Genomic DNA, 24,134 nt, shown 5'->3' with positions numbered 1-24,134 from the left:
GATGTAATCAGGTGTCCTGCGTAGGGCACAGAAGATTGCTTGACGTGGCATTTGTTGAAGTTGAGACTCAGATTATAGTGTGTGGCTCTCTGAATTACTTTGTGGAGTATCCCATCATGCTCCTTTGGTGAGGGGGCTGCTATGAGAATGTTGTCCATGACGCTTACTGCAACGCTGATGTCCTCAAGCATCTCATCCATAATACGCTGAAAGATTTCCGGTGCACATTTCAGGGCGAAAGGAAGCCTAAGCCACCTAAATCTGCCAATGGGCATGTTAAAAGTTGTTAGAAATGTTGATGCTTCATCTAATTCAATTTGCAGGAAGCCAGATTTTGCATCCAAGACTGAGAAGACTTTAGCAACAGGCATTGAAGAGACCACCTCTTCTATGGTGCGCATGGGGTAATGTTCCCTCTTTATGACCTTATTTAAGTTGCTTGGGTCAATGCAGATCCTTATCTTGTCCTTACGAACAGCTGCCACCATTGAACTCACCCACTCGGTTGGTTGGATGACTTTTGTGATATACCCAACTTCAAACATCTCATCGAGTTTCTCCATTATTTGTTTCCTAAGTGCAGCCGGCTGGTTTGCGGAGAGGATGAACCACACCTTTTGCGTTATAATTTTAATTGTGTATTTGCCTGGCAAGGTTCCAGTAGTGCATGCCAGCTCTGGATAATCATCTAGCCCAACTGGCACTTTTTTTTTGTTGGCTCACAGGAATGTGTGCGTTTATTTTTTTTCTTAGTAGGCTGCAATGCATCAAGCAGAATAACTAAGCCTAAGGCTTCCGCTGTTGCGCCACTGAGCATATATTCTTTTGAAATGTACACAATTTCAAATTCAGTTTTTATTTCAGTGCTCTTGTATTTGGTCAGAAGGTCAAATGGAGCTATAAGTTTCAGTTTGTGGTTGGAGTAGGACTGTAGTACTCGATTAGAGTGTTTAAGTTCACCATCATGCAGAAGTGTCTGGTAATTACTCAAAGTAAATGTGTTACATTTTACACCAGTATCAATTCTGAATGGTACCTTCTGAGACAGGATCTCAATGTCTGCTGTCCATTTATCACCACCATTGTCATCTGTTTGTGTCAGATTTATGCTCAGAATCTCCTCATCTTCTGTTTCTGATTGCAGCTGCACACTCAATATGTTTACTGATCTTTTTTTGACATACTGCCACCCAGTGGTTTGGTTTGTGACAGTAGGAGCAGACAGAGCTTTTTGCTGGGCATTTTCCTTGATGTGTTGTGGGTCTTTGCTGCAACTCGAACAGTTTTTTGGTCGATTTGCATGCATTTCTTTCTGCACAAATTTTGTCTTATTTTTCTGGTAGGCTTTCCTGTTTGCAGATTGGTATCTTGTTTTCACCTTTACTACTTGCACCTGAGATTCTTCTTCTCTGACTATTTTAATCTAATTCTGTGACAGTTCAATCTGCTGGCCGATTTTGATTGTTTTTGTTAGAGTTAAATCTTCCCCTAAAAGTCTCTCTTGGACGCATTTCTCTATGACACCTGCGATTATCGCATCGATCAACATATCATCTCAATCGGCATACTCGCAGTCCATAAGCATGAGTCTCAAATGTAATGTAATTGAATACAACTGACACAGAGCTTCATTACAGAGCTATGCTCTACCTTTTACTTAGTACTGCAACGCACATACAAAGTAGGAGGAGACATAGGGACAAGTACGGATGCCAGAACATCTCTTAAAGAAACATTGTCAAAATGGCAATACATTACAATAAGCGCATTTTGCAATTACGGTTATAAAAATATAGTAATCACAGCTTGCAGTAGTACAGTGAATATATTGTTGTGGCAGCGGGGGCGTGGTCAAGCGCCCGTCCGGGAGAGAAAAGTGGTAAGGGCGCTCACACCTGAGCTAAATTATGTCTAACACCTGTGTCTAATTGCAGTAGCATGGGGAGAGCGGCATAAAAAGGCAGCAGCAAGAGAGCCTCGAGAAGAGAACCCGACACCAAGGCAAAGAAGAGAAACCTAGTGTACACTGAGTTTGTCTGTAAAAATCAAAATTAAAGTATCTTACCTTGAAGCCGACGCTGTTTCCCGTGTCTTCCTTAGTGGAAAAGTGTCACAATTGTATACTGTAAGTACTGCAAGTAATAGAGTATTGAGTGTCTGTAAATTCAGTACTTGGATACTATAAAAATACAGTGGTCCAACTGCAAAGAACACTCTATATGGAAAACACATTACAGTAAACTCAAAAATGTTGTGCAACTGCAAAATCAGTCAACTAGAGAGTCATTCTGCCTCAACATCATGTTTTCATATCATTAGAAACAAGTGCGAACAATTGAATCATTGGGTGTAAACTATGATAACTGTGTTGCAGTTGTGTTTAACTTTTGCTGCCTTTGTTTACTGTTTTTCAACAATTGCTCACAGTGCAAAATGTGTTTTAGTGAGTGAGAATGTGTTTAGAGTTTTGCAAATAAGAGTGAATGAGTTGACATGGGATTAGGCCGCTAAGCATTTGGTTCAGAGAATGAAGTTTAGTGTTTTAGCAATTCAGAAAAACTGTAATAAGCTAAATATTTACAAATCATCATTTATAGAGTTCTTTCTATTAGGAAGTGGCAATCCCAAACCCCTAAATTTCGACTTTATAAATATTTAATACCGTTTTTCCACAATTGCGAAGAAACATTTCTTGAAACCTACACCCATTTTCTCACAACTTTAAACATATAACCAAATCTTTAAAGTACATTCATAAAATACCTGACTCTTCTGGCAAAATCAAACTATCACCTCAAAACCATTTCATCTGTGCTCAAAATCAAACAATGCTTTCAGATCATACACAAAGCCAGTCAATATATAAACACTACAGAGCATTCATTAGACACTACATAAAAAAATTGAGAACACAGCATCCAGGGCATGTGGTTACAGAATTTATTTTTATTGTATATAGTAAACACATTTTGCAATTATAAAAAAAATAATAAAGTATAGTAATCACAACTTAGTACAGTGAATATATTATATACTGTACTGAGTAATACAGTATTGAATATCTGTATACAGCACTTGCATACTGTAAAAATACAGTAGTCCAACTGCAAAAGCCCAAAGAAAACTAAACGAAAAGCACATTACAGTACATTAAAAAATTTTATGCAACTGCAAATTCAGTCAATGAGAGATTAATTTTGCCTCAGCATCACGCTTATATTTTGTACAGTTGGTTTGATCAAATCATTAGAAACAAGTGTAAACAATTTTGAGTCATTGTGTAAATTATGACAATTGTTTTGTACCTGTTTTTGATGTATGTTTGCCATTTTGCTATCACAGTACGAAATGTGTTATAGTGAGTGAGAATGGGTTTAGAGTTTTGCAAAAAGAGTGGATGATATTTGCAAATGGTGTCTATCTACCTGAACTTGTTTAAGGTTTTGTCAAAAGAGTGATTAATTCAACAAATGGGTTTAGGTCACTGAGCATTTGGTTCAGAGAATGCGTTTTAGTGTTTTAGCAATTCAGAAAAACTGTAATACTTTGCAATATTTTTTTTAATATTTGCTTTTTTCAATGGTGTTTTTCAAAATACATTTTTATTTTCTTTTAAAATAAAAGAAAATAATTTACATTCCACTCAGGTTTTAATGTTTAAATAATACAATTTTATTTGAAAATGTTGCCCCACGTTTCAATTTCACTACCGACACACAAAAGGTCTTAGTCAAATAACTAATGTATCTTCAAAAAGTTTGTAACAAATTAAATAGATCTAACATCTTAAAGAAAAATACAAGCAGGAAGTCAGACTTCATCACTGTCCATCATGACTGTATGGACAAGTACTTTGATTTCATCATTTGGAAGTAAATGTACTCCAAAATCTGAAAAAAACAGTGTGTAACTAAGAATACTAACAACCAAACACATTCTCTGTCTTTTAATAAATGTTTTGGGTTTTATTCTAAAATATAATATCTAGGTTAAATTTATCAAAGTTTATGACTATTTCCTCATAATCATAACATACATTTAAATTAGCTTAAACTGTCACAACCGACACGAATGAAAATGTTTCTGTAGAGAAATTTTTTAAATAGTGACACAACGTTATGTTCAGCCACTAATTTTAAGAAAATAGTCATGAGCTTTGAACTGCTGCACATACACAAAGTACTTTTTTTAGATTAAAGCCCAAAATAATTAAATTAAAAAAGCATTTTTGAGTAATGCTTAAAATCAGCTAAAATTTTAGTTTTGGTAAGGACATAATTATTTCAGTATTGACATGTATTTTTGAAAATGTTATGTTCAACCATTCATTTCAAGGAAATAATTATTAGCTTTGAATAGTTATTATTAAATACATTTTAAATTAAAACCAGAAAAAAGTTTAATTGCTGAGAATGTGTTCAATAGTACAGTTATTAGATAACCCTTTAAATGCCTGGGAATTGCACTAAACAGTTAGATATTTTTTGTCTTTAGAGACCTGGCACATTTATGGATCTACAAAATGCCCACATAGTGCAAAAATTTCAAAATATTTTCAACATTTCAATGTTTTATTTGTCATATATCAAAGATATAATGCAACAAATCAGGACAAATCTAGAACAGGATTAATTATTTTCACACTGAAATGTCATGAGACACAACTGGCTGTAAACACATATTGAGCTACAAATGACACATTATCTATACATAAACTACACAAGTATTTTCTCAGGCACTTATTGAGTCTAAATAAATGCACAACTTATATTATTTCATTAGTACACCCAAATGGCAATATTCATATCATACTGTTGCTGTGTACTTGCTATAGTTTACTTCCATGTTGTTTCTTCGTCAAATATCAATGTCAAATGTAAATTAAGTCAATGACTGAAACAACATCGCAACCTTGAGTAAGAAATAGCATGTATATCATGTGTATACGCATATACTGATAATTCACTGTCGATTGTTGCACAAATTATAAGTGATATAGTATTTAATGTATGAATACCGCAATAATTTCTCTTGTAATAAAGAAATAGATATCCTGTGATGGTAAACTTATATAGATATTAAATAATCATAAAAATATAATTTATGGAAGTGCAAAAAAACAAAAACATTATTACATACCTAGGGTCTTTAATGACCTTGTACACTTTTGATACTTAAACCATTATGTATATTTGGGTGTGTGCTACAATATTTACAAGAGATAGATTGAGATACACTAAGAGGTGTGGGCACAACTCCAAAAAAATGGATGAGGTAGGGTGTGAAATTAGGTCAGGGTCTCTAAAAAACTGTGTGGTATGCGTTTAAGGGTAACAGTGCCCAGAAAGCTAGACAGCTAAGTCTTAATGCTAATATTCTAGACATTTTTATGAATCTTTAAATGGGGGATGGAAACAAACTCAAAAATAGATAAATATTATCCTATTTATTATGGTGTCACATTTTGGGAGAGGAAGAACATAAAAAAAAAAAAAAAAAAAAATCTGAAAATATATGAAAAATTTCTGTTCTAGAATTGTGAGCCTAAATTATGTGTGGACAAAGTTTTGGGGGGAAAAATAAAACTTTTTATTTTTATTTTTCCAACTCTTGGAGTTTGAACCAATTCAGTAGAATGGTCCATATGTGTAATAAAACTCATGGAGGGATTGAAATATCATGACCATTACCAGTTGAAATCCAGGAAAACACTTAGTACACACATGAGCTAATACATTATCTTGTTTTTTAATCTAAATGGTTAATAGTGTTGTAAAAAGAAGAGTGGTGGTAGATCTTGTACTAAAGATGTTTTACTGTTCACAGCCTGACCTCTAGTGGCAAAACATGCCTGTTTAGGGCAAAAAGACAACATTAGTACTGCAGAAAATGTTACTAGATTTGTTACATTCCAGTTTATTATAATTCACAGTTATTATCATCTTGTTCTCTCGAAGACCCCAACTGGAATCTTCACATTATTATGATAAGTTGATATCAAGTAATCGCTTCATAATGGCTATAATAACATTATAATTTTATAGAGATTTAAAGATTTATTAAAGCTGCAAACAAATGATCACAGCAGAGGCTAAATTATGGATAGCATCAAATATGCTATGTAATTTAACACAGGAACTCAATAATGAAATCTGTTTCAACGGTTGTACTTACGAATTAACAATTTTAAAAACAGGTGATTATAAATACTACAGAGGTAGACAAAATGGCTATATTTGAGGTGGTGAAACTGTTGAAATGATGAACATACAGTGCAATCCAAAATGAGATATCATATGTTATATAGGCTACTAATATACACAAACACTGTTAATCAAGGAATCTGTCAAGTTTCCTCTCGATGTTGTCAAAGGCATCTATGCCCATGTAATCAATGTGACCCTCTTCCCACATGCGCCGATGCTCCAGGTTATCCTCCTCTGTCTCGTCTGGGATCTACAATCAGGGGACATGATATAATCAAACTATAATTACCATGTAATTATAATAATAATAATAATAATAATAATAATATATGTAAGCCTACTACACTTTGGGATATACTGATGGGCATCAGTTTATTACTTTAAACTCTTATACTGCTCTCATGTACCACGATCAGATGGCAGTATATATTCTTAAAAAACAGACCCACCTCAAACTTGGATATATTTACGAAAATAGTCACATCTGTGAGTGGACCGGCTGCGCTATGGCACCACCCCGCCTCTGCAGGATGTGTCTGTAGACAGCCGACGACTTCTTGGCCGTCAGGAACTTCTTGGTGACGACACTCATGGTATCACCGAAAATACCATGCTGTGACACTGGAGTATCAAACAAAAAGGCCTTGTCCTTGTTGGGAATCCCCCATAAATTCAGACAGAGGTATCGCTCTGTGGCCACCCATAGACCTGCCGATTGCCTGGGCAGTGATGTTGGCTGCCCAGAGCACCAAATCCGCAGCAGATTAGGGTTATGCTTATTTCTAATATATTATTTATGTCGAATACATGAATTATGGCCCCGTAATGAGTCATTGTGTAGGAGAAATGTGAGGTGCTACTGAGTGTATATCTTGGGTGTAACAATGAACAATTAATATAGACATAATTTTGAATTTCTTGAGTGGAAAAGTGTTTTAGAAAGTAACTTAAAAGTAAATTAATAGTAATGTGATTTTTTCAATTAAGTAATTATTAAAGTAATCAGATTACAATTTTTAGAGAAATAATTAATAATTTGTAGTGGATTGCTATTTTGAAATAACTTGCCCAACACTGGTCGTGAATACCATGAACGCGATTGTACACTGGTAAGGGTGTTCATCCACTAGACTGAGACACTTATGACTCAATTACTAGCGACACAATAACGAGGTTGAGTGTTTAAACGCAGCTGTTAATCAGCAACATTGCAGTATAAATAATATTATTGTGCTTTTTCGTTGTAGATATCAAAATGTACACTGTTATTATGAAAGATATATTACATCAAATAAAATAAATACGAATAAAAAGTTACATATTTTTAATCTTCTTTCTAAAACACATTATTGATGAAAGACACAACATCTCTTTTAAATGGAAAATATTTGACTTCATAATTTTAAACACGCACTCGTCTTCTAACAACTTGACAGACGTTAGAGGGCACGATGATGTTTCTGGTAAAGGAACATTGTGAGAAACTAGCTCCCTGGTTTTTACGCTGCATTCTTTGAATTTTTAGGGAGTGAACGTTTCAGTGCACTGGAACTTTTTTGTGTTTGCAACAGCTCTAGAAATGGCTGACTCACTGATCAGTGCCCTAACTATAGTGAACTAGGGAGCTGATTGAAACTTATTGTATGAAAGTGCAACAACAGTTTGTATCCTTTTGAGCAGAACTCAGAGCATAAACCAACAACAACAAGATTAACCGAGGATGATCTCATTGACAGAAATGTGCTTATTTTCATACGTTATCTGGTTCAGCTTCTCCAGTGGTTGCAATAGTATCATCAGAAGTCTCTGGGCCGGTGTCCTTACTCTCTTGCCCAAAAAAAGGCACAACTAGAGAGTGCTCCTCTGAGTCCCCACCAGACAGGACATCAAAAAGAATATTCTTGGAAGACAGGACAAATAACATATTAATGTTGAAACCAATCACTGATGAAATCAGAAAAACTGTGAGAGGACTGTGGAGCAAAGGAATTCTCATGAAACACTTGCATAAGAAAATGTATGTGGATTTGCATTGCATGCAATCCAACAAAATACAGTAAATGGCAAAAATGCTCACTTCTTGTAACTTATTGGAATCATGATCAAATCCTTGCATTATTTGTTCACTTCACATTCTTAACCTTTTTAAAGCACAACTGTTTTATGATCTCTTTGTGTTGGGTGAGTCACTGTTGTTGGGTGTGTCACTGGATTTCTCAACACCCCTAGAGGGTGTGATACTTTTAACCGTCTATGATGTGCACTATGTTCTAACGAGAAAATATTTGTTCCCTTTATTTATTTAGAGTAAATGTATTATTCTAAATAATAATAAGAAGACTGTTGTTTATATGATTAAATGTCCTTAGGCCTGTACCATGAAGCTGGTTTCAGTGGTTAGCCAGTTAAGTTTTAGTTTAGTTTGCATTCACTCTGGGTTTTAGGTGGCCGGCTTTTAGTGGTGTCCATCGCCATAGTAACTTACGCTACACATCTAACATGTTCCGTAGAAGGTTTTGTTCTGGGTAAGTAAAACAAAAGTAAAAAATAAATAATAAAAAAGTAGGTAATATTTGAAAATGGTCCAAAAATAAAAATTCTCAAAAAGTACAAATATCAACTACATTTATATTCATGTTATTTTATGAATTGACATATTTATACATTTGAAACTCCTACAATCTTAAATTAAGTGATTAATTATTATTTATCCTTTAATATTGCTCTTAAAAACTGAGATTAACCTCACTTTTAAAAGTTCATTGCCCACCCTTCTTCTTAGTCTTTCTGTAAAATATAACAGTTTTTGTTTTTCAAATTACATGAAACAGAAATTATAAATGTGTTACTTATGTGTAAACACAATCATATCACTATAAATAATAATGTGTAATTGATGCCACTATCTATGAATATTCCAAATGAGGAAATTAATTACTGCTGTTTCATTGTGGTATAGAGTTGACATAGCAATGTTCATATTTTCTCAAATTAGTGAACTACAGTATGTTATATAAAGTTGATATGTGAACAAACAACATCTATTAAACTATTAAACTTATCAAAGATGAAGTAAGGAAATCCGGATGTTCAAGAAATGTACAAACATATGTATTAAAGCTCAGTTTGATGAGCATTTCAGCATGCGTCTTCCCCATAAAGCAGTATTGGAGGGAAAATCTAATTTGGTTAATGTGGCTTGAAAAAATATTATCATGTCATGTGGCAACATAAAACAGCCTGGCATTTTAATTCCAACAATGCAATTTGTGGTTGTTATTTTTTTTTTTTTTGCCATTTCAGTTTTCTTTTTCTTGTTATTTTTATTATGAATAGTGAGAAAGTTATGGAAAATGTTGGGACCACAATACAGAGAGAGAGAGAGAGAGAGAGAGAGAGCGAGAGAGAGAGACAAAGTCATCCCTCAAATATGCTAGAGCAATTCTGGTTTCTGACGACAACCCTCATTTCGCTAGTGTAGGAGAGAGAGAGAAGGATGACAAGAAAACAAACCACTTACCATCCCCACAGGCTTCTCAGATGAGCTGATAGTCAGTGTATCTAAATTCAGATCTAAGAGAGGTTGAGAGGGTGTCTTCTCCACACTGTGATGGGCTTCAGTGCTGCTCTTTTGGCTTTGTGATGGAGTCAGGGGTGTCTGTGAAGGAGCAAATTGCTGCTCTAACTGCAAACCAAGAGAAAGACCAGAGATGATTTGACAGATAACACTGATGTTCTGAAAGGACACCAGGAGGAACTGGACTCTGACTTGTTCTACTACATAAGAAAAACATGCATTGAATAAACAACAAAAGTAGATACAGATAAGGGTAAATACATGTTCTATAGGATTGTCATGTAAACTTGACATTCTATCTGCACATCTCAAATATTTACAGAACTGTTCCAAAGCTGAATGGCTCACATGTGATTTACATAACTTTGCAAATGTTATGTCAAGGTCCTTTAAATCAAATATTTATATTAATGGTAAAGTTTCAATTTTTTTTTTGTTTTTTTTTGCAATAACTTTGATATGCAACACTTTAACCTGAAATACCTTTGAAATGACAGAATTGACACTGTCTTACATGGTAATCTAGAGATGAATCTTCATTTAAGTCATCCTTTAGGATTTTTGTCTGTCTTTGACTGTAGTACTCTGACCACCACAAATGTATTAATTTCTCAAGGTTTATGTTGGAATCCCTAAGAGATGACTCATTGGCTTCCTGCGCATTTAATGGATAGTGCCAGGGCTTGGTCCCACCCAAAAAGTGGACAATTTTTGCCAGATGGCCAAACCTGTAAAAAGAACAAATCATTTTACCATGAAGTGAAATACTTATTTGTTCATTTTAATTATGGGTTTGATACGTAACGGTAGTACACAAATAAATGCCATCAGGGATTACTGGTACCTAAATAATAAGAGTTTCCTTACCGATGAAATGCTGGCAGGTATGTGTACAATGCGCTGGCTGTGAGGTTGTACACAAATGGTAAATGCTTATGGATATCTTTTACAGCCCAGTCGCTGAAGAAAGTGTTTAAAACACCCTGGTCTCCTCCTAAACATAACAAGTTAAGCCATATAAACAATCACTTAATCAATTTTTAAGAGATTTATCTAGAAGCACCTAAATTAGATGACGTGACTGTGGTTACATTTTTGCAAAATTATATTACATTGATCCTTAAACATATCACGGCTGTTGAGGTTGTTTTAAGCTGGTTTGAGTTTTAAATCAACAAAACCTACCTGACCTTGCACAAAACATACAACTTTTTTTGAGTCACCATTGCCATGCTGAATGGGGGCCTAAAAATAATAATTTTTAAGGCACGATTTTCAATTGCTTTATTCATTTACTGTAAACCACACAATGAGGACTTTGACATTTTAGCATTTTATGTTACAGCATAATTGTCTGTAAAGCTGCTTTGAAACAATGTGTTGTGAAAAGTGTTATACAAATAAAAATGACTTGACCTCCCAACCCTAAACCTTAAACGTAAACTTATCCGATAATGTTATAAAAATCAAATGTGAGATGATAGACAGATGGGGTTTTTAAGTTTAATACTGTATCGAACAGGGACATGCACATGGGGGTAGCTACAGAGGCCCGAGACACGATACAAATGTGCATTACTTCATAAGATGAACGATCAGATTGCAGAGCTAACGTAAGTCTCTAAAAATGAATACTTTTCTTTAACTTTGCTGCTATTTAAACTTAAATGTAGGCTGTCCAATTATTAAAACTGCTGCACAGCTAAATCATAAAGTTATAATATAAATTATGAATATAAAGTGAGCCCTTGGATTCTTGCTGAACTGAATATATAAAGCAATAATAATGTGTATTAAAGTATACTGTATATACTTACATAAAGCTTATGTCAGACCAATAAATAAATAAAACAGTGATAATAACAATTTAGTAACCATGGAATTTAACTGAATAATGTTACATAATATCAGGTCTGCTGCATATCAGACATCATATTATGCTGTGGATATTGTGTGTGCAAATTGTATACTGCACACTGTTTATAGCATGCCTTCAAAAAGAAGATTGAGACAGAAATAGAAAAAGCAGAGGGAGGCTCATAAAGGGAGTTTTTCTTCGCAAAGCTGGATTCAAAGCACCAGCAAGCAGGTGAATCATGACGAAAATATAAAACAAAAGATCCTTCACACTGTGTCTCACGTACAGTATTTTTTTCCTCAAAATCATCTGCCACTGCAGAAAGTAATGTATAACTTTGTGTTTGAAAGTAAATCATATTTTAATTCATATTAGTATACAAAATGTAAGAAAATAAGAACTGATATATACATTATTCTACATGAGATGTATTTTTAGCATAATAATATATATGTAGACAATACATAACAATTCTGTGTAACAATTCTTCCATTGAAGATGAGGCACAACGACAAGGTTCAAGGTCAGAGAGTGAGGGAGAGTCTTCTGAGTATCAGCAGCAGGTACTAGTGAGAGTAATTTACTGACTTACTGGGATATAATACTAAGTGTTTGATAGCGAGTGAGAAAGACATGGAAATCTTTGAATGGAACACTAGTAGCAATATTAGCATTAAGCCTAATTATAAACAATATGACTTTAGAAAATGTGTAAATCAATCTCTGTAACTGTAGAAAGGGAGGTTTGGGGTGGGGTGCCCTTTTTCTCAGTTTGAGCCAATACCCCTCAAAATGTCTGTGCATTGTGTGAGGTTCAGGGTGAAAGGTGTTCATGAATTCATAATCTGCTCTTTCATTCGTGATTTGTGTGAAAAGGAGGAAAAATCATTGTTGTTTTAGAACCTCAAGTGTTTATTTAACCAGAAAACAGATGTTAAGGAACACAATGGGCCATGTTAAAATAATTTAGCAAAACTGTGGTAGGCCTATAGAATTGTGGTTCAATGAGACAAGGTTGACAAATCTGACAAAGCAACATTCAAGGCTAATTAAAGTTAGGACATGCTTTGAGGGCAACCAATTTAGATTAAACTAATAATAACTGAGTGAAATTTAATCTAAAAATAACTGAAATGACTTACCATCAAAACTACCATGCTGAGTGGCATGCTCCAGTAGTTGGCTGTGGGTGTTTAGAGAAGGTCTGAACACAAATACCCCGGAATTAAAGCAATCAGGCCAGCCTGAATCAGGTGCAGCAGACAATTCCTCATAATCAAACAACTCATCTATATTACACAGTACCTGCAACACAGATTAACACAACAGCCACTAACATTGCTACCAGAAAGATGAGAAGGTTGCCAATGCAAATGAGAAGTTAGACTGGAAATCATGATAGAATGATGGATAGAATAAACAGAATTGAAAAAATTATAGTATGACACCAGTAGCAAGAAACTAAAAACAAAAAAAAAAGAAACTAAAAAAAGAAATTAAAACAAGGACCACTTTACAGCTGTATGTATATATATATATATATATATATATATATATACAGTGGAGTACATGAAAGTATTCAGACCCCTTAAATTTTTTCACTCTTTGTTATATTGCAGCCATTTGCTAAAATCATTTAAGTTCATTTTTTTCCTCATTATTGTACACACAGCACCCCATATTGACAGAAAAACACAGAATTGTTGACATTTTTGCACATTTATTAAAAAAGAAAAACTTAAATATCACATGGTCCTAAGTATTCAGACCCTTTGCTGTGACACTCATATATTTAACTCAGGTGCTGTCCATTTCTTCCGATCATCCTTGAGATGGTTCTACACCTTCAATTGAGTCCAGCTGTGTTTGATTATACTGATTGGACTTGATTAGGAAAGCCACACACCTGTCTATATAAGACCTTACAGTTCACAGTGCATGTCAGAGCAAATGAGGATCATGAGGTCAAAGGAACTGCCTGAAGAGCTCAGAGACAGAATTGTGGCAAGGCACAGATCTGGCCAAGGTTACAAAAAAATGTCTGCTGCCCTTAAGGTTCATAAGAGCACAGTGGCCTCCATAATCCTTAAATGGAAGACGTTTGGGATGACCAGAACCCTTCCTAGAGCTGGCCGTCCGGCCAAACTGAGCTATCGGGGGAGAAGTGCCTTGGTGAGAGTGGTAAAGAAGAACCCAAAGATCACTGTGGCTGAGCTCCAGAGATGCAGTCGGGAGATGGGAGAAAGTTGTAGTAAGTCAACCGTCACTGCAGCCATCCACCAGTCGGGGCTTTATGGCAGAGTGGCCCGACGGAAGCCTCTCCTCAGTGCAAGACACATGAAAGCCTGCATGGAGTTTGCTAAAAAACACCTGAAGGACTCCAAGATGGTGATGAATAAGATTCTCTGGTCTGATGAGACCAAGATAGAACTTTTTGGCCTTAATTCTAAGCGGTATGTGTGGAGAAAACCAGGCACTGCTCATCACCTGTCCAATACAGTCTCAAAAGTGAAGCATGGTGGTGGCAGCATCATGCTGTGGGGGTGTTTTTCAGCTGCAGGGACAGGACGACTGGTTGCAATCGAGGGAAAGATGAATGCGGCCAAGTACAGGGATATCCTGGACGAAAACCTTCTCCAGAGTGCTCTGGACCTCAGACTGGGCCGAAGGTTCACCTTCCAACAAGACAATGACCCTAAGCACACCGCTAAAATAACGAAGGAGTGGCTTCACAACAACTCCGTGACTGTTCTTGAATGGCCCAGCCAGAGCCCTGACTTAAACCCAATTGAGCATCTCTGGAGAGACCTGAAAATGGCTGTCCACCAACGTTTACCATCCAACCTGACAGAACTGGAGAGGATCTGCAAGGAGGAATGGCAGAGGATACTCAAATCCAGATGTGAAAACCTTGTTGCATCTTTCCCAAAAAGACTCATGGCTGTATTCGATCAAAAGGGTGCTTCTACTAAATACTGAACAAAGGGTCTGAATACTTAGGACCATGTGATATTTAAGTTTTTCTTTTTTAATAAATGTGCAAAAATGTCAACAATTCTGTGTTTTTCTGTCAATATGGGGTGCTGTGTGTACAATAATGAGGAAAAAAAATGAACTTAAATGATTTTAGCAAATGGCTGCAATATAACAAAGAGTGAAAAATTTAAGGGGGTCTGAATACTTTCCGTACCCACTGTATATATATATATATATATATATATATATATATATATATATATACACATATACACATATATATAAATAGATAAATACACACGCACATATATATATAGATATATACACACACACACACACATATACAAATATATATATATATATATATATATATATATATATATACATATACACATATACGTATATACACACACACACACATATATATATATATATATACAGGTGAAACTCGAAAAATTAGAATATCGTGCAAAAGTTCATTAATTTCAGTAATTCAACTTAAAAGGTGAAACTAATATATTATATAGACTCATTACAAGCAAAGTAAGATATTTCAAGCCTTTATTTGATATAATTTTGATGATTATGGCTTACAGCTTATGAAAACCCCAAATTCAGAATCTCAGAAAATTAGAATATTACATGAAATCAATAAAAAAGGATTTTAAATACAGAAATGTCGGCCCTCTGAAAAGTATAATCATGCATATGTACTCAGTACTTGGTTTGGGCCCCTTTTGCATTAATTACTGCCTCAATGCGGCGTGGCATGGATGCTATCAGCCTGTGGCACTGCTGAGGTGTTATGGAAGACCAAGATGCTTCAATAGCGGCCTTCAGCTCTTCTGCATTGTTTGGTCTCATGTCTCTCATCTTTCTCTTGGCAATGCCCCATAGATTCTCTATGGGGTTCAGGTCAGGCGAGTTTGCTGGCCAATCAAGCACAGTAATACCATGGTCATTGAACCAGGTTTTGGTACTTTTGGCAGTGTGGGCAGGTGCCAAGTCCTGCTGGAAAATGAAGTCAGCATCTCCATAAAGCTTGTCTGCTGAAGGAAGCACGAAGTGCTCTAAAATGTCCCGGTAGATGGCTGCGTTGACTCTGGACTTAATAAAGCACAGTGGACCAACACCAGCCGATGACATGGCCCCCCAAACCAACACAGACTGTGGAAACTTCACACTGGACTTCAAGCATCTTGGATTGTGTGCCTCTCCATTCTTCCTCCAGACTCTGGGACCTTGGTTTCCAAATGAGATGCAAAATGTTCTCTCATCAGAAAAGAGGACTTTGGACCACTGAGCAACACCAGTTCTTTTTTTCTTTAGCCCAGGTAAGACGTTTGACATTTGAAGCCCATGTCCAGGACCCGTCTGTGTGTGGTGGCTCTTGATGCAGTAACTCCAGCCTCAGTCCACTCCTTGTGAAGCTCCCCCACACATTTGAATGGCCTTTTCCTGACAATCCTCTCCAGGCTACGGTCATCCCTGCTGCTTGTGCACCTTTTTCTTCCACACTTTTCCCTTCCACTTAACTTTCTATTAATGTGCTTTGATACAGCACTTTGAGAACATCCGACTTCTTTTGCAATTACCTTTTGAGGCTTTCCCTCATTGTGGAGGGTGTCAATAATGGTTTTCTGCACAACTGTCAGGTCAGCAGTCTTCCCCATGATTGTGAATTCAACTGAACCAGACTGAGAGACCATTTAAAGGCTCAGGAACCCTTTGCAGGTGTTTAGCTGATTAGAGTGTGACACTTTGAGCCTACAATACTGAACCTTTTCACAATATTAAAATTTTCTGAGATTCTGAATTTGGGGTTTTCATAAGCTGTAAGCCATAATCATCAAAATTATATCAAATAAAGGCTTGAAATATCTTACTTTGCTTGTTATGAGTCTATATAATATATTATTTTAACCTTTTAAGTTGAATTACTGAAATTAATGAACTTTTGCACGATATTCTAATTTTTCGAGTTTCACCTGTACATACATAGGGGGGCAGGTTTAAGTGGTTTACCAGGATATTGTTTTAGGTTACAAACTGGTAATTATAAGGGTATTATGCAAAAAATTCTCTTTATGAGATCATTTCTAGTGTCCCCATAATTCAATTCGTTTAAATAGATACTAAACAATGTTTTATAGAAAATATAAAAATACAGAAAGTTTTTTATGAGAGTTACGTTTAGGGGATAGAATCTGTAGTTCATACAGTATAAAAATAATTATGTCTATGGCGAGTCCTCATAATGATAGCTGCACCAACGTGTGTGTGTGTGTGTTTAATTGTGTTTTTGTTCTATTTGTTCCTTGTTGTACTGTATATACATAATTGGTATATAAAATACAAATCAAACTTAAAATCATATGTTTTTCTACCACTTCATATAATTAACTTGTAATAACAAGGTCCACATTACATGCACTTTGAACTTATGCTCTAGAGCGACTTGGCAGCCTTGGTCCTCAAACATGAACCTGCTCCAATTAAAAGTTTTTTTGTTTTGGGTTTTAGAGTAATAAACCTTAATATTGTAGTATCTTCAGTATGTTTATCTTATTTAGTTCAAACACACCAATAATGCTAAATATATTGCTTCTTCACAACCAAGTACTCACAAGTGTGTCTGCATCCAGGAACACACACTTGCTGTACTGTGTAAGAGTCCAGCAGTGGAGCTTGGTAAAAGTAACACCCAGTTCAGGACGTCCCAGCCAGGAGAGATGAGCCCTGTCTCCACTCTCCAAAACATCTACCATGACAACTTCATCAAAAACATCCTCCAAAGACAACCTAGACATATGCATAAAAATCAGTGAGGCAAAAACCTCAATCCAAGAAGCAATAGAAAATATGATTATAAATATATTATATTAGGAATATATTAATACAGTGTTGCACTTGAATACATTTACATTTATGCATTTGGCAGACGCTGTTATCCAAAGCGACTTACAGAGCTCTTATTACAGGGACAATCCCCCCGGAGCAACCTGGAGTTAAGTGCCTTGCTCAAGGACACAGTGGTGCTGACTGTGCGACCTTCTGATTACCAGTTATGTGCTTTAGACCACTACACCACCACCACTCCCGTATAGAAAACGTTTACGTACTTAATGGATGTTTCAAAGTTGACAGAGTATTAAACTTTTGAAAGTTATTTTCTAATGTTGACTGTGTTACTCCTAATCACATTTCTATCTGTTTCTGAGCTCTTCTGAACTTTGATGGTATGGTTAAAAATGACAATAATTTAAACTGTGAATGAAACACATTAATATTATATTAAATAGACATAAGAGGAATGTTGAACTCCCACCTTACTTCTCTGGTGACATTGGGGGACACCATCACCACCAGCTTCCTTGATGTTCCATGTCTGCGCAAACTTTTGCCTATCACTAAACTCCCCATGCAGTATTCATCTGTGGTGGCCAAGGTTACAAATGCCTGAGCTTCTGAGAGAGAGACACACAGAAATGGACAGACATGGTAGACAGAGTCCAAAAGTGCAATAAGTGTTCTCTGGGAGAGTCTAGATCCCATATTCTGTATGTTACATGTAGCCTTCACTGTAAAAATAAATAAATCTCGTTTCAACTTAAAATAGCATTCGGGCTGCCTTAAAACTTTAAGTTGTGTCTTTCTTAAGAGAAAAAGTTGTTCAAACAGAACATAAAAGTTGATTAAAATATATTGTTTGATGAGCTTAATGTCTTTTCATGTAAACTTTACTTTCTTTTAGTTCAATCAACTTATTTCATTCTAATTCCATTTAAACTGAATATAGAAATTCAATTACATACACCGATGAGCCAAAGAATTTATGACTACCTGTCTAATATTCTGTTGGTCCTCGCATGCTGCCAAAACAGTGCCGAACCACCGAGGCATGGACTCTACAAGAACCCTGAAGGTGTCATGAGGTATCTGGCACCAAGTAATTAGCAGCAGATCCTTCAAGTCCTGTAAGTGATGAGGTGGAGCCGCCATGTATCGGATTTGTTGGTCCAGCACATCCCACAGAAGCTCAATCAGATTGAGATCTGGGGAATTTGGAGGTCAGGGCAACACCTCCAAATCTTCATCAAGTTCCTCAAACCATTCCCGAACAGTGATTACAGTGAGGCAGGGCACATTATCCTGCTGATTGATGCCACAGCCATCAGAGAATTCCATTGCTATGAAGGGGTGTACCTGGTCTGCAACGATGTTTAGGTAGGTGGCACGTGTCAAATTGATGTCCACATGAATGACCGGACCCAGGATTTCCCAGCAGAACATTGCCCAGAGCATCACACTCCCTATATCGGCTTTTAGTCTTCACACTGTGCATCCTGGTGCCATCACTTCCCCAGGCCAGGGTTGGGAGGGTAACTTTTGAAATGTATTCCACTACAGATTACGGAATACATGCTGTAAAATGTCATTTGTAACGTATTCCGTTAGATTACTCAAGGTCAGTAAAATATTCTAAATACTTTGGATTACTTCTTCAGCACTGGTAGATTTTTTTTCACTTGTTTTGACAATAAAAACTCAGTAAGACAAAATACACATGTTAAAAATACATTCTCTGAAAAACCTAAATATCTTAAGCAGTGTTGTTTCTAAAACAAGATAAAACAAACTGATCTTGTTTTATATATTTTTAGACATTTTTATATCTAAGGAAAACAATACAATAATTATCATCAAGAATGTGATTTTTGCCCTAATATCAAAGATCTTACTAGAAAAACAGAAATTATGATCCAACGTGAATTTTCTTGATAAACAAAATATGATCGTGCCTGGTAAGGTGCATGTAAAATGGCTAGAAATAGCATTTTAGCTTAGCATAAAGCTGACAATTTACACAAGGTTTATTCCTATTTCTTCTACTCCAAACATAGTTCAAACTTACTTCTCTGTCTGCTCGTATGAATGTCACACATCATAAGAAAATGTTTCACTGCTGTAAAAATGCACTTTGGATCACATCATTTATATGTATACATTTTTCAATCTGAAAGGACTAAATATTAAAGGTGGGGTACGTGATTTGCAAAACGGCCAGCAGATTTTGAAAATACACAACTCTAAGGTCCTACCTTCTCTCCTCCAACGCTGGCCCTGACTCCACCCATTCGAAAAACATGGACGCGCAATCATGCACGAGCGAAAACTCAGATGCGCAGTGTTCTAGCAGTGTTCTAGACTCACTAGTCAAACAGTGCATTCACCTGTCAGACAATTTTTCAGAGCAAATTGTTGACACAGCAGGAGGAGGGGTTCGCGTACCACTCTTGAAAGGTGTAGAGCTGATTTTCTCATAACTGTAAAAAAAAGAACATAGCCAGCCCTGGCGTCTGTACAGCGGTCTTCTATTCAAAACAGGATTCATAGAAATGTGGAACAACCCCACTAGCACTATAAAAGCTCTATTCTGCATACATAAATACAATCGCTTCCTGTTACTGGGTCACGAGCTTTGAGTATGCGCACGATCGGGACACGCGCGCCAGGGTGGTGGGGGGAGGGGGGCATGGTACGACCGTTTGATTGACACATTTTCTGTCCAATGATTCTAGATGGTCTTGAAAATGATTGGCTGGAGTTTTTCGAGTCCTGCCCGTTCCACAGATGATTAAATTGCTTAATTTTCATTTCAGTGCTTCTAATTTACAGCCAGTAAGTGGGTTAGGAATAGGATTTCAAGTTATTTTGAAAAAATGGTCAAAAAAGAAAATCACATACCCCACCTTTAAATGAAACAAATGACAATAAAATGCAAAGTTATCTCTTCAGTAATCAAAATACTTTTTGAATGTAACAGTATTTTAATTACCAATTATTTAAATTGTAACTAGTGGAATACAGTTACTTATATTTTGTATTTGTTGTATGTAATCCCATTACATGTATTCCGTTACTCCGCAACCCTGTAAACGGCACACATGACCATCCACCTAATGTAAAAGAAAACAGGACTCATCAGACCAGGACAACTTTTCCACTGCTCCAAGGTCCAGTTCCGACGCTCACGTGCCCATTGTAGGCACTTTCAACGGTAGACAGGGGTCAACATGGTCACTCTGACAGGTCTGCGGCTACGCTGCCCCATTCGCAGCAGGGAGCGATGCACTATTTTTAGACCTTCTGTCGGTTTGGACCAGACATCATAGCCTTTTTTGCCCTTGTGCATTGATTAGCCATGGGCGCCCAACACTCTGTTGCCGGTTTGTGGTTTGTCTCTCCTCGGACCACTGTCAGTAGGTACTCACCACTGCTGACCCGAAGCACCCCACAAGCCTTGATTTCAGAGATGCACTGACCCAATTTGGCTTTTGTCAAAGTCGCCCATTTCTCTTGTATTCAACACATAGACGTTGCACAACCGATTCGGCCATTTCAAACCAGATTAGAGCCCTGAGTGGAAGCACTGATTTAAAGTTACAAACATTTCAATTATAGACTTATTTCTTACATAAACCTATCATATCGCTTCAGAAGACATTCATTGACTGACTGGAGTCATGTGGATTACATTTATGCTGCCTTAATATGACTTTTGGACCTTCAAAATGCTGGCACCCGTGTGCTTGTATTATAAAAACCTGACAGAGCTTTGTCTTTTAAAAATCTTTATTTGTGTTCTGTGAAGAAAGACAGTCACATTTCTGGGATGGCATCAGGGTAAGTGAATAATGAGAGAATTTTCATTTGTGGGTGAACTATTCCTTTATGCTACAGTAAAACACAAAGAAAAATAAGCCACAACACAACCAAAATGGCAGAGAACAACATATTTAAGCCACAACACAACCGAAAACCATAGCACAACAAAATTAAGCCACAAACAACAACATTAAGGCACAACGGAAATAAATAACAACAATTATAAAGCCACAGCACAACAAAATAAAAGCCACAAGACCACAACACAACAAAATTAAGTCACAACACAACTGAAAAGGCACATTACAATAACATTAAGCTACAACACATAGGAAAAGCTACAGCAAAACAAAATTAAGCTACAATACATCTAATCTACCCAGACCTTGAGATGTGGCTTAGTTAGGAGATGATCAACATTATTCTATTTACTTGTGCATGGTCATAATGTTTTGGCTCATAAGTGTATATTAGTTACCATTATCCCACCGTAGAGGTAAAAGTAACTTTTTGATAATAAATGGTCAATTGATAATCTGAGATTTTCACCTTAATCCTCAATCACATTTAGTCTTTAATTTACTAAGGAGACACACATGGCCCTCAACACTTTACATGCAAATCCCAATGATGGTGACAATTAAACACATCATTGAATAAAAAGATGAGCTTTGTATTATTGCTACATGACATATAACTGAAAGTTTCAACAAACACAACAACTAACAGCATAAATAAAAGCAGCAAACATAAAAACAAATATGAAAAGACATTAAACGTGTCGAAGTGCATGCTGGGAATGTAAATAGGTGAGTGTGATGTAGTTGCCTTGAAATTTGTTTCAGCTGAATAGTTTTTCTAAGTTCAACAACTTGGATAATTGGGTTATCGCAACAAGTTCATTCCATGGTGGATAGTTATGATAAACTATTTTAACTGTTTTTTGTTTTTTTTCAGTGTTTCGTACAAGATTTTGGGTAAAAAATAAAAACTATTAAAATAACAAATGCTTGTTTTCTTTATTATTATTATTATTATTATTATTATTATTATTATTATTTTTTGCATGGTTTGTATAAACTCGTTTCAAGCACCTATATGCCTAGTTCGAAATTGTCCTAAATTAGAATTTTTTTGGTAAATTCTGTCCTCAAAATAAAAATCCAAAATCACAATTTGTAATAGCTCATGGGTGATCAAAAGAGCACATTAAAGCCACACTGACATTTAGGCAAGGATCGCCTTATGAAGGTGTTTTGACAAAAGGTAAACTGTTCTCAGAAATGCCAGGGCAGGCAGTCGCATATTGGGGCAAATATGTTGTAATTTTAAACAAACCATTAAATAAAATTACAGTTGGCCAAAACAATATTGTTTATTTATTGTTTAAATATACCCCTAATTGTGACAACATGCTTCTATGTATAAATGTGTTGAATAGTTTCCCTTGTTTTTAGCAGATTTTTAAGTTATGCGCAAATAAACAACAGAGGGCAGGCATATGTGTTACTGTTGTTGACAGTTCTTCGAAAAAATCTTTAACCTCTTCAAAATTCTTCCTTTGTCATCTAATTATTATAGCTTTTTATGTTAGGTTAGGCCTATAGATAAAGAATAAACCATGCCAGACTAAATATCCAGTGAATACATTCAGTGAGCTCTAGAATACCATATCTAATTTCCTATGATTTGACTTTCAAAGAACTCAGAAGCCTCTGGGCGAGGTGTTGTCTGACATTTATACGCAAATGGCAACAGAAGTGTCAACTTACCCGCCATTCTTCATCCAATTTTGTATCGCTCTTCAAAAAACCGGAGGAAAGTCTGTTAGGAATAATGCAAATGGCACAAGTGCAATGACAGTGTTTAAAAATATAAACAGTCGATGAGACGAAACTCTTCAAAAGCAGAGCGCCTGCAATCCACGCTCAACTGACAAGTGAAATAAAACAAATGTTTGATGAGACGGTCACGCGGGGGTGGTCGTTCAACTCCCATACAGTACTACAACAGGACACAGAATGTCGATTATGAGGTCATTTACCTTATTACCAGGATCAGATGACACACAATTATGCTGTTGATATGCACCCCCTTTTGGAGCACAAAACATTCAAATAACATACCTGAGCTAATGGTTGAATTTAATGGACCCTTTGGAGTATGGACACAGTTGTAGTATCTTTTGAAAGAGGACACTTTGGGCTTTATTTCAGAATTAATATATGTTGTTATTTTATAAAGTTAGAGCTGAACTTTTTAGTAATGGAAATATTTTGTACTGAACATGTTTTTACAATCTAAAAAAACTATAATAAAAGTACCAAGAAAATGCAGATATACAATGTTCTCGAAGCCACAAGTCTGAAGAAGTTATGTTTCAAATTTGAAAAAGATCTAACAAAAAATGAGGTTCCTGCAAGTTTTTTCTCTGTAAAATCACTGGCGGTGTACAGAGTAAAATTAAGGCTCTGCCTTTCAAGACAACACAAAATCTGACTGCACTGCTCGGCTATTATGAATGAAACTACACACAGTTTTTAAAAATAGACTTGTGATATGCTCATTTGGTTTATGAGACTCTATTATATAAGATCATATACAGTTTTACAACATGAATGCTGCTCAGATTGCATAGTTTGTTGAGAACGATGACGAAGGGTAAATCTTTCAGGCGAGATCTCATGTAAATAATGGAGAATATATCAATATTTCCCAGATGTAACACTTTTAAGGACAAAAAGTGCTATTGGATGTTTTTCAATGGACGCTTGTCATGGACAGTTGACACAAGTGTGGCGAACTGGATTCATATGGCGATTGTGTTTTCATAACACAGGTTTGAAAT

General features: G+C 36.0%; 1 protein-coding gene across 7 annotated transcripts; it reads right to left on the bottom strand.

The window, feature by feature from the left end:
* Positions 1-2,937: 2,937 nt before the first annotated feature.
* Positions 2,938-23,264, bottom strand: gyg2 (glycogenin 2). Of its 7 annotated transcripts, none has more exons than XM_052127208.1 (10): positions 19,720-20,034; positions 18,461-19,021; positions 17,946-18,084; positions 17,245-17,419; positions 12,784-12,946; positions 10,651-10,777; positions 10,298-10,511; positions 9,727-9,891; positions 7,963-8,106; positions 2,938-6,456 (listed from the first exon to the last, which is right to left on the bottom strand). In XM_052127208.1, the coding sequence occupies exons 3-10, from the start codon at positions 18,038-18,040 to the stop codon at positions 6,331-6,333; spliced, it is 1,209 nt and encodes a 402-aa protein (XP_051983168.1). In that variant the 5' UTR covers positions 18,041-18,084; positions 18,461-19,021; positions 19,720-20,034; the 3' UTR covers positions 2,938-6,330. The 7 variants fall into 7 exon arrangements, with proteins under 7 accessions (XP_051983168.1, XP_051983167.1, XP_051983169.1 ...); XM_052127207.1 differs by having other exon boundaries at positions 18,461-19,042; positions 19,720-19,776; XM_052127209.1 differs by lacking the exons at positions 18,461-19,021; positions 19,720-20,034 and adding an exon at positions 23,059-23,264 and having other exon boundaries at positions 17,951-18,084.
* Positions 23,265-24,134: the final 870 nt, after the last annotated feature.

The sequence above is a fragment of the Xyrauchen texanus genome, chromosome 5 (genome assembly GCF_025860055.1).
Source record: "Xyrauchen texanus isolate HMW12.3.18 chromosome 5, RBS_HiC_50CHRs, whole genome shotgun sequence".
In the NCBI taxonomy this organism is placed as follows: domain Eukaryota; kingdom Metazoa; phylum Chordata; class Actinopteri; order Cypriniformes; family Catostomidae; genus Xyrauchen; species Xyrauchen texanus.
Note: the sequence above shows the minus strand (reverse complement) of the source record. Positions and strands in the feature narration are given on the sequence as shown.